The sequence below is a fragment of the Chaetura pelagica genome, unplaced genomic scaffold (genome assembly GCF_000747805.2).
Source record: "Chaetura pelagica isolate M959 unplaced genomic scaffold, ChaPel_1.0 scaffold166, whole genome shotgun sequence".
Classification (NCBI taxonomy): domain Eukaryota; kingdom Metazoa; phylum Chordata; class Aves; order Apodiformes; family Apodidae; genus Chaetura; species Chaetura pelagica.
In genome coordinates, this window is record NW_009953758.1 from 4104436 (window position 1) to 4116025 (window position 11590).

The 11590-nt window shown below is 44.1% G+C and overlaps 1 protein-coding gene across 1 annotated transcript in view; it reads left to right on the plus strand.

Moving 5' to 3' along the window:
- The window catches only part of NOLC1 (nucleolar and coiled-body phosphoprotein 1), a 13894-nt gene extending 5378 nt beyond the window's left edge, over positions 1 to 8516 (plus strand). The window contains exons 2-12 of the mRNA XM_010000817.1: positions 1403 to 1518; positions 2281 to 2416; positions 2935 to 3041; positions 3705 to 3855; positions 4720 to 4860; positions 5280 to 5369; positions 5966 to 6112; positions 6319 to 6879; positions 7581 to 7700; positions 7993 to 8069; positions 8358 to 8516. Coding sequence (XP_009999119.1) covers positions 1403 to 1518; positions 2281 to 2416; positions 2935 to 3041; positions 3705 to 3855; positions 4720 to 4860; positions 5280 to 5369; positions 5966 to 6112; positions 6319 to 6879; positions 7581 to 7700; positions 7993 to 8069; positions 8358 to 8516 — 1805 coding nt within the window. The remainder of the gene's footprint in view (positions 1 to 1402; positions 1519 to 2280; positions 2417 to 2934; positions 3042 to 3704; positions 3856 to 4719; positions 4861 to 5279; positions 5370 to 5965; positions 6113 to 6318; positions 6880 to 7580; positions 7701 to 7992; positions 8070 to 8357) is intronic.
- Positions 8517 to 11590: the final 3074 nt, after the last annotated feature.

The window sequence follows — 11590 nt, forward strand, 5'->3', positions numbered from 1 at the left end:
GGCAGGTCGGGTCTGCTGGCCCTCCCTACAGGTGGTGTTTTTATCCAGTTGTAATTTAAGCACCTCAGGCCATCCAGTTTGTCGGTCTTGGCCTGTATGGGGGTTTGAAGATGCTCTTGAAGTAGCACCCTCGTTAACTTCCCTGTGTTGGGAGTCTGCTTTCCTGTCGCTAACTGACAGGATGTCTCAGCAGGGTTACTCCTGTTTGCTTCTGCGTGTTCAAAATACGCATTGATCTAAATATTGGGTAAAACTGGGTTTTGAGTGCATGAAGGTTGGGCTGATTCTCTGTTCCTGGTTGGTAGGTACCTCATTTTTTTCCTATGTTATTTGCGAGGGTCCCTCAGACTGAGACTCTCAGTGAGAGCTTTAGAGAATGGTTTGTCATCCTGCTATTGTAGGAAAACTGCAATATGATTCACATTCACAGTGTAATTCACATTTTACAAGTGCTTTTGCTTCTGTTAAAACATGCATAACATGTCAGAACTCTTGTATGGCTAGGACTTACCAGGCTCCTTTGTGTATTGGTGGGCTCCATGGCCTGTTTGATGCAGGGCAGTTGTAGACAGTATCCCCGAGTTCCAGAGGAAAGTCGGGCCTCTTTACTCACCTGCTGCTTGTGTGAGATTGCTGCCTGCCTCTCTCTCAAGCCTGTGTCTTAGTCCTTCCAAAAAATGGCATCCCTCCACAGCACTTTGGCATGTGGTGGGCTACGTTTTTCCCTTTTTATTTGGAATTGTGTTTATTCTTTGCCTTAATCGTAGCATATACAAGTTTGTGTGTATCTAGCAGATGATTTGCAGGAAAGGAATAGTATACAGGGAGAGACAGTGAAAGAAATCTGATCTTTAACTTGAGCCATCTGATTTTTACTTGTTAAGGACAGTTGCAAATATAACTTAATTTAAAATAATTTAGTTTGCTCCATGCCAATGAAAAGCAACCAGTAACTAAGATGGAGTAGATTTGGCTACAACTTGTTAAGCAAAGAGTCTAGAACCTCAACACAGCATTGCGGTGGTTCTCTTTGGAAGACTGCTTGTTCAGTGCGTTTTTGTAAGCTGGCAGGTGTGCAGACCCAGTTAATGTTATTGCAGTTTGTGGAGGCACTTTTCTTATGGAGTGTCCTTTTTGGTGATAGAAGTCTACACTTAAAAAATGTGTACGTGACAAAGATAAAATCTTGAATTTGTTTTATTCTCTTGCCTACCCATTTTGTAGTTTTCTGCAGCACCCTGCTCAAGAAACAAAGTCAGTGTTATGAACTTCTGTCATGGTTTAATGACCTTAGTATATTCTTTTGCCCTGATACACACTAGTGCAAGATACAGGTTCCTGAAAGTTTGAGCTAACAATCAACATTGGAGTTTGATCAACATCTGCTGTCTGTTATTTGCAGCTCAAGCAGCAGCTGTGCCCAAAGCAAAAGCAGTTCCTCCAGCCAAGAAAGCAGAGAGCAGCAGTGAGGACTCCAGTGATGATTCAGACTCAGAGGAGGAGAAGAAGCCAGCAAAGGTCAGCCTTTCTTTCCAGCCTCTAATGCATGTTTGAGAGTGATGGGTAATAGCAAATTTGACCAGAATTCTCTCTGGGATTGGTCTTGCTTTTACTGAACTGTCAAGTGCTTAGACTGCTGCATGTGCAACGTAGAGAAGGTGTTTCTGTAGTGGACAGTGTGCCGTTTGGACTGGTCCTGTGAAAAATTAATTTCATGTCCACCACACCATTTTGTTTCATATCCAGGTCTATTAATTGCCTTTATCCTAACACTGCCAAGGTGTTCTTATTTTTTTTTTTTTACAGAGAAAGATTTACTTACAACTGCAACAAAATTTATCTTTACCTTACATATATGTGTGTCTATATAAAAAGAGAATCTTCTATTTCCTTTTTCTGCTGCAGCCATAGCCTTCAGAAGTGGGAAAGAGGAAGAATGATGTTAGTGTACAATACAGGAGAGCAACTAGAGTTGCCTAGTCAATATTTTCAGTCTTCAAACTAGCATGGTCTGCCCCCAGAGCTGCCTGCTCTTGAGGATGCAGAACTAGAGACTGAGGTGCAAAGGAAGTCTCCCATGGGCTGCTGGCAGGTTTCACAGACCAAAATTGTTATCCAGGGAGTTTGAGGCTCTAACCACTTAGGCAGACTGGTGTTTCCAAGTCAAAATGATAACCTCTGGGAAAGACAGCTGTTTATACTCTCTGTACACATGCCTAACTTATTAGCCACTTTTTTTATGGCTGCAAGGGCTAATCAATTTTTGCTCCTGTTGTTTAGAAAGGTGCAAAACCTGTGGTGAAGCCAGCTGGAACCAAAGTCCAGCCTCAGAAGAAAGCAGAGAGTTCCAGTTCAAGCAGCTCAGATGACGAAGCACCAAAGAAGCAGCCACCAAAAGCAGCAACACCTAAATTAGGTACTTCTTATTGTATATCATGAGTCAAAGTGCAAAACCAAAAAAGCTAGGGGACAAGTGATGGGGGCTGTACCTACATGCAAAGGCATCTGTATTAAGATAGCAGTTTGAAAATCTGCTGTCACTGCTATTTGAACTTCAGTCCAGTCTGCTTCTGACACGGAGGAGCTGTAGAACTGATTGCAAATAAAACATCTCATCCCATATGCTGCATTGATAGCATAAATAGCTGTAATCAGCAACCTTAACTGCTTAAGTTGTGCTTCTGCCAGTGTCTCCCCCCTCAAAAAGCAGGGAAGATCTTTACTTTAGTCATGAAACTTCTGATGACCTAGAATGAACAGTTTTCTGAAAACTTTCTCTAAGCTTGCAGTAGGTCACAACAACAGCTCTGCAGTACTGCCTTCATCTGCCCTACTGGCTTCCTGTGGTTCGTTGATGATACTTTAGGCTGAATATAATTACCCCTAATCTCCCATAGTATATTTTCTAATATCCCTTTTTACTTGTCTCAAAAGGAAGTAAAGCTGCCCAGGCAGCTGCCAAGGTGGTCAATGGAAAAGCAGCAAGCAGCAGCAGCAGCAGTAGTGAAGAGTCTGATGAGGAAAAGACTGCACCAAAAAAGGTAAACTGGCCTGTGAAAAACTTCATGAATGCTGTAGAAGTCTAGTAAGACTGAGTGTGTCTCTGTGTTGCAGGGACTGTGACATGTGTAGACAAAGGCACAGACTACAGAGATATTGAACACAGTCTTTGTGGCTGTTAAACCTCCTTTTTCTTCGTAGATAGGGCTTGTGTTCTAGCATCTCTCCACGCACTAGCTTTCTTCCCTAATACCTCCTCACCACTTCCTTCTACTTTTTCCTTTTACAAGAAAACATCTCATCGTGTAGTAACCATGTTGTTTCCATTATGTGTTCACTTTTGCATCTCTAACTTCGAGTTTTTCATTAGGGAATGATTAAAAACGTTTTCTGCAATACAAAAATAATCATAGTTGTGTTTATTCAACTGGCAGTTGCTACCATTTTGGTCAGTTTTGTTCCCCTTAGTCAGAAGAGCTCCACATTAGGGATACATGTGGCAGAAAACAACAGTGGAGTGGCTAGAAAGATCAAGATGCTCATGTGTTGCCTGAAATTTGCATTTGAGAATCTTATTAATGTTTTTCCCTTTGTCGTCAAAATTTGTTCCCTTGACAGATGCTTAAACAAGATCCACATCCAGCAGTCCCCACAAGTTTTCTGTACTTTCTTTTTTTTTAATGTTTGTTTATTCTTGTAATAAGGCTGTTCCCAAGAAATCACCTCTGCCAAAACCTGCAGCCACTCAAGCATGTCCAGGGAAAAACAAACGTGCCAAGGAAAGTTCCAGTAGTGAGGACTCATCTGACAGCTCAGATGATGAAAAGCCACCCGCAAAACAAAAGCTGAAGCCTGGTAAGTACTAAAGCCCATTGCTGCTACATGGGAGGATGCTCTCTGCTAGTCCCACTGCCCCTGGAGGAGTGTGCAGGACATGGACAAGTCTTGCTGCACACAAGGTTCCAGGTGATGCTCGTGGGGGTATTGTGAAGCAGAAATGCAGCAGCTTTTTTGTGTGCTGTCAGGGGCAAGCTTACAATTTAGCTCCTCCCTCATAAGAGATGAGGACTGGGAGAGACTGTGACAGACTCTTCTAAGTTTGCTGCATTTCTTCTATTCATGTAGCCTTTAAGGACATTTCTTGCAGGTTTCCTGTCTACCAGGATTTGGGAAGTAATTTGCCAGTGGTTTGTTTATTCTATCACTGCAGTAATTTAAGTTTTTTTAGGTTTTTCGTAAAGTATCCAGTATTCAGTTGCAGCCCAGCTGATAGGCTAAGTGGGCCTCTGTTCAGTATAGCATAGTGCTTTCAGGGTTCCAGGAGAGAGCTGATGTGAGTAGAGAATCCAACATCAAAACTCAGTCTGATTCTTTAGCCAGAGGGTTTGAGGAAGCAGTAAATGAAAACAATCAACAATTGACATTTCTGCTTTTCGTTTGTTTGTTTCTGAGAAAGCTCCCATTCTTCCTAAAGTGCAGAGGAGATTTCTGCAAAAATATTTGGGTCAGCTGAACCCCAAGAGGAGAGTTAAACTCACAGTACAAACAAGGTAGCACTGGGGTTGATGTAATCTTTCAAATGATAAGCTTGTATCTTTGACTATAGCTACAGAAAAGGAATAAATGGAACCAAAGAGCAGAAGGATTTTATTCAGACTTACAACAAATGTCTCACATGTGCTGCTTGTAGGCATCTGAATGCTGTATGTCTCTTTGTAGGTCAATACAGTGCTGTACCACCTCCTCAAGCTAAGCAGACCAAGAAGGGTGTTGTCAAGGCTCCTGCAAAAAAGGCTGAGAGCAGTGATTCTTCAGACAGCAGTGATGAGGAAGAGCAAGAGACCCCAAAGGGAGGAGTGGGTATGTTGTGAGGAGGCTGCAAAGGATGTATGAACTTACGTAGACAGTGTTTGGTGATCTGTTGGGTCTCCTTGGAAAAGCTGTATGATTTTGGTCTGTGTTGCTGTTTGTTTCTCTGGAAGCTTCTGAGTAACTTGAAGGTATCCCAAATGGAACACCGTGTGCAACCTCTGGATTCAGACTGTGTGCAAGTTGGATTACTTCGGGTGCGCTGGTTTGAAGAGTCATTGGGATCTAGTTTAGTGGGAAAGAGCCTAGCCCATTACTGCAGCTGGCCAGGTCCTTGCTTGACTTGTGATGTTTGCTGGATGAATGGCTGGTGCACTGGGTAGGGGGCTTTTTCTCATCTGGAAAGTTTTGGATCTTGTGATAAAGGTTGGTGTGGGTGCAGCCTGTTAATTTTAAACTTGCTTTTGCAGGCAAAAAAGTAGTAGCTAAGACAACCCCTGCCCCCAAAACCAAAGTTATGACTACCAAGAAGGCTGCATCCAGTTCTGACAGTGACTCAGGTAACTGAAGAAACAAATTTTCAATTTTTTTGTTGATGTTTTTATCGGCCAAGTGGCTATATAGCAGTGTATCTGCCAAGATTGTTAGCCTATAACCTCAGAAACTTCAATTTCTGTTGCAAACAAGGTGTGAAATTGAAAAGGAGCATATGGCTCCTGTGGTTTGTTTATGATACTTTATGCTGAATATAATTACCCCTAATCTCCCATAGTGGAAGATGGTGGAACCTCACCATGAGACACCAAGGAGATGGTTGGCACATGCAGAAAGGTCTGCATGCTGCTGGTTGGAAAGGGTGGGGCATCATGTATCAGGTTTCTCCAGGACGGTTAATGAAACTTTGTGAGGATCTATATCTTAAGCCTTTTGGTTGGTGTTACCCTATTATGGGCTTTATGAGAAGTTTCAAAAATCATTTATCACCATACCAAGTTAAAAGTATACTCGAAAGATGCATTCTCCTAATGTGACCCTAGAAATAGGGATCACTGTGTTTTGTATCTTCTGCTGAGCAAGTTTAATGTTTGCAGTGCTGCATTTTCCCACATAAATTCCTTACATGCTCCATCTCCCCTCCTGGTTTGACTTTTTTCAGATTCTAGCTCTGAAGACGATAAGAAGATGGCAGGGGGTAAGCTGCCGGCTAAACAACCTGTGATAAAGAATACTCCCAAACCAGCAAAAGTAGCTGTCAAGCCTGGACAAGCAAAGAAAGACTCCACTTCGTCCTCGGACAGTTCAGGTATTGGGATAAATGAGAGTTTCTGCATGTGTGTTGTGTTTGCCCAGACCTCTGTGTTTCTGGGCAGGGTATGAGGGTGCAGTTGGACATTGCAATGTTATTTCAAGCTTCTAATGAAGTGCATTGTGCACCAGCATTAAACCTGCATGTTAGATTTTTGGTAAGGAATGGGGCCTGGCCTTGATTATTGTTTTCCTTTCCTCCAGATTCTGATAGCTCTGCCAAGAAGGCAGCTGTGAAGCCTGCAACTAAAGCAGCAACCCCTGCAACAAAAAAGTTACAAGCTGCCACAAAGAAAGCACAAAGTAGCTCTGACTCAGCCAGCAGCTCCAGCAGCTCTGAGGATGAGAAGAAGAATGGCACTCCAGCTAAATTAGCTGGCAAAGTGGCTAAGCCAGTGTCCAAACCTTCTACCCCAGCTGCCAAAGCAAGTACATCTGACTCTGATAGTTCAAGCAGTGAAGAAGAAGAAAAGAAGCCAGCAGTGAAACCAGCCAGCAAATCTACAGGGGCAGCAAAAGCTACTATAAGAAAGAAGTCAGCTGCTTCTAGTAGTAGTAGCAGTTCATCTGATAGTTCCAGTGAAGAGGAAGAGAAGCCCAAAAAGGCAGGGAAAGGTGCACAGAACACTTCTAAGACCAGTGCCTCCACAGGGAAAGCAAAAGCATCCAAACCAGCAGCAAACAACCTGAAGTCTAAGCCAGCTGGTGGCAGCAGTAGCAGCAGTGAAAGCAGCTCTGAAGAAGAGACTGGAAAAGTCAATGGAGGTATTACCTACAGTCTGGCAGGTGGGCCTGTCAGGCAGTGTTACTGAACTAAGCATGCATGGGAGCCTTTCTGAAACAGTGTTCAGTCTGGTCTCTATAGGTTGCTAGATTCTGCCAGCTGGTGCAGCACTGAGGGAAAGTCTAGTTTTTAATGTGGTGTGATCCTTTTTTGTCTCTACTGCCTGTCTGCTGGCAACAGAATTTGTGGTACTGTGAAGCACATTTCTGTACAGTTGTTGTCAGTTGCCATTTGTGCACACATGAGATTGTTAGTGACAGCAAGGCAGACTGCTGGGGACCTTGTCTGTTAAGTTGGACACTGTAGGTGATGCCCCAGTGCATAATGTCTTGATCCCCCTAGGAAAGAAACGACTTTGCACAAGTGTGTGCAAGGGCATACTGTGTGATTCCAAGATCTGACAAATTTTAGCCAATAGAACTTTCTCAGGTGCACTAAATCATTAATATAGTGATATCCTGTTCCCCAAAATTATCCATTAGAATAGGATCGCAAAATCCTTACTGACTCAGAATGGTTATTAATGTCTGTTATAGCAGTCTGTTTTCTGGGTGAAGTAATTCAGGGACTGATTCTTACACTTGTATCAACACTGGGTTTGCATTCTGGGAGGATAATGCCATGGCTCTTCCCAATGCTACAGTTACTTTCTTTGAAGTTTTGCTGTTGTATCTCTTAACAGGCACAATTGGGAAAAAACAGAAGAGGGAAGATGATGTTCAGGAGCCAGAGACACCTCACAGTAAAAAGGCGAAGATCAAAGCCAAAACGCCACACACAGTTCCCAAGGTGAAACAGGTGAGTGAGGATGGACTGTGGTGACTGGTGGGAGAAGCATCTCTGCCTCCTGAACCAGTAGCCTTGTTTGGGGTTTTTTGAGGAGGTTTGGCCCACAGGCAAAGGTTGATTGGAGCATCACAGTGCTGCCTGATCTGTAAAGAAAAAGATTGACTCAGAGAAATACTTAAAGATTGAGGTGATGTGGACAGGGCTCTGTATTTGCAGGGCAAGGAGAGAAGGATGTTGTCACTAAGGGAATATTACGCATGTGTGTGCACCCACTGTATCTTGTTTTCTGTCTCCGTAACAGCCAGCCTCTCCATTCCGCCGAGTAAGGGAAGAAGAGATCGAGGTGGATGCCCGTGTTGCTGATAACTCATTTGAAGCAAAGGTAGGGCTAGGTAGTGGCCTGAGTGGTAACACTTGGCCTCTGCAAATGCACTTCTGCAGAGCAGCCTTGGTGTGCTTGTGGGCAGTCTTTTTGGTGGAACATTTTCCACCAGGAGGTGCTGTTAGGAGGTGTGTGAGCACTGGCAGGTGGTGCATGGGAGAGTGGTATCTGCTCCAAGGTTAATGTACTGATGTTTGTTGGGTAGGAGCATGAAGTGCAAAACATTGCCTTTACTCTCTTGGACACTGACCTGTGTTTCCTTTTCGTCTTCCCCTTCATCCCTCACAGAAAGGAGCAGCTGGCGACTGGGGTGAGAAGGCTAACAACATCCTGAAATTCACTAAAGGCAAATCTTTCCGCCATGAGAAGACAAAGAAAAAAAGAGGCAGCTACCGTGGGGGCACTATATCGACTCAAGTCAATTCTGTCAAGTTTGAGAGTGACTGAGAATGTTTCCTTGGGAATTCATAAACCATCTGCCCACCAGAATGGTTTGGATGGGCATGTGGACGTTACGGATGTCAACCTGCCTGGAATGCTACCTCCCTTATCCCATTGTGGGGCAGGCAGCTCCAGCGTGGGGATGTGAGAGAATGGTTGGACATCTTCCCTTTTATTTCTAATTCTGGTTTAGGCCCCTAATTTGGAACCGTCCTTGAGCTGGTGTGGCACCACTATGGTGACCTCCAAGACCTTAATTTTCTACAGTCTTATTTTAAAAGGCTGGCAGTGATTTTTCATTTTGGTTTCCTGCCCATCTAGTAGAAGTTATTCTCCTGTATAGTAGCCTCCTACTTTTTCAGCTAGTTTAATTTGGATACCTGTGAAATGGCAAGTATTGTAACTTGCCTTTGGCTAGTTACTGTAAGAGCAACACTGATTTGAACCCTCTGACTGTAATCCCCACCCCCATCTGGCATTTCAAGTTCATTGTTGCAGTGTGACAAGGTTCCTCTTTTCTGTTTCCTTCTTTTATGGTTTCACCTTGCAATAAATTCCTACCTTCTTCCTTCCGCTCCTGTTGAGGCCCCATTAACCATAGTGCTTAGAAAAGCAGAGACTAAATACACCTTAGGAGTTAAATTACTGTATCATTTGCAGTTGCAAGTCAGGAGCTGTTGTCAGACCAATGTCTGCAGTACTGCTGTGGCACTCTTAACAACAGTTTCATTGGGGATGTAGCTTGGGAGTGGAGTTGTGTGGCAACACTTGACTGCATGGAGGTTGACGTTTGACTCAGTGGGAATAGGTAAGGAGGCAGAGGCGATAAAGCTCTCTTATCTACCCAGATGCTTTTTGCTGTTTGTCTCAGAGGCTCTGACTGCAGTGTGGCATTACTCCTTGTTTTCTCTGAACATAAGATGTGCCAGCTTAGGCTTCTCCCAGCAATGTGCCATGTGGCTTGCTAGGAGTCAAGATGAATGTATGATTAATGCCTTAAATATCTTCTGGGTTTGATCATTTGTTCTTTGAGCTGTTTCCCATCGGTTAAACCCCTATCAAGAAGTAAAATGCCAGTTTCCCCATAGCACTAAGCACAAAGTCTGGTGCTGTAAGGTTTGAAGTGTTAGCTTTCTAGTACATGTTCAGTATAGGGAGCCTCATGAGTTAGTAACTAGCATTTTCAAGAGCAGCTGATAATATAATGGCTTACTGCTGTTGAGAGGAGGACACTCCCTCCAGTTGTGTGCCTGTCTCCTCACTTCTGGTGCAACTTACATCTGGTAGAAAATTATTACTCCAACTACTTTTCTGTCAGATGGGTTAAGTTAGTTCTAGTTTGTGGAGCCATTTGCTGAATCCATAGCAGTATGAATTGAACAGTGGTTGTGCAGGTTTGGGAAACAAGGTACTGGGCTGTGAGAACTGCTCACCCCAACTCATGAAACTGCCAGCTACCAGGAGAGGTTATGCAGGGCCTGATTTCCATGTTTCCACTCCATTTCATCCCTGAAGGGTGACAAGGAAACTATATTTGTGAGCAAAGCAGTGTCACCTAATTGAGGGTTGGATGAGGCTTGATGAGCCATCCCCATAAACATGAGCTGTAAGTTGTTCCAATAAACATTATTCAGGACTTCTCATCTAGCTTACACAATCATTCTGGTGCCTGGATTCTAGGCTACAGTGCAGAGGGGCCCATGAGACCACAATTAATGCAAGGAATTTAAGTTTAGAGGCCAAAGGAAGGTGGGAAAAGAGTCTTCTCTGCCTGGGAATTTGAATGTCCTCTTGCTTGTGATGTCATTTAGCCTCTTCTGTTTATCAGGAACTTAAATTTTTAAAAACTTTTATATTTTGGGGGTATTTTAAGTGTGAGAGTTTTAAAGTGCTGAAAAATAAAGATTGCTGCCTTTGTAATCTGAGTGGGTCTGGTAGTTAAAGGTTTGGAATAGCAGGTGGGAAGAGAGCATGTTGGTGCTGGGGGTAATACAGCACTGTACATCTGTCCACAACCACTTGTCTCATGCACATGTCTGTTAACAGGCCTTCAGAAATGAAAGATGGCCTGTGCTGTGGCTGTCAAGTGGCTGCAAGAAAATTGGATAAAACTCTAGAGGAATATTTGCTTATACCAAGAAAATCAGGCTGCTGGAGGCCCTTCCCACCAGACCATCTGGTTAGCTCTTCTCAAATACTGCTACCAAGTTCACTGTATGGCAGCTGACAATATAACTTAAGTAGCACCAGCCTATGGGAATAAGAATAGGCATAAGTAAAAAGTTCTGTATATACCTGTTTAAAAGAATGAATCTTTTCCTGCTCTGTGACTATGTGTACAGGGAAAATAAACTTGCTAATAGATGGGGTCTGATGGAGGCCTTGTGTGTTCTAGTGCTTATTTTTATCCCTTATGCTGCTTCTCTGTGGAAAGGTTGGGATGACTGTCCAGGTGTTTTGGGCTATTGGTTGCTCTGTAACTGATGCTGTGCCATGGCCTTCCACCTGGAACATGATACAGGAGATGTAACTACCTGAAGTTTTTGCAGCAGATGCAAAGAATGTTCTGGAGCTTGGCACCTGCCTGAGCAAGCCACGTGCTGAGTAGGGGGGAAATGCTTTGTGAGACTCTCAAAGCAACATGCTCTTTAATATGCTTGACACTGGGAAAACCTGCTCCCTTTACATGCTTTTGCAGCTGTTAATCAGCCTTAGCCTTTAACGCTGCTCTCTGCTGCTGTCCTGGAGTAAAGGAAACACCTTGGGCCTGGTGCCTCTGTGCATCACTGGGGCACTTTCAGCTGGAACTGGATTATAGGACGACCCTTCTGGCATGTGCTGTACCTGTGTGGGTGTTCGCTGCCTCCTGCCCAGTGCGCTGTCCTGGCTAACTCGCACATGGCCTCAGGACACCGCAGCCTCCTGTTCTCCCTTCCCGGAGCTGCAGAGCGGGTCCTGCCCCTCTTGCTGTCTGAGAAGAGTCCTGCACCGGTCACCGACGAGATGTTTTGACACAGTGGTCTGGCAGGGGACACCGGAAGCCCAGCGCTGCGTCTCTGCCTGCGGCAGCGGGCACTGTC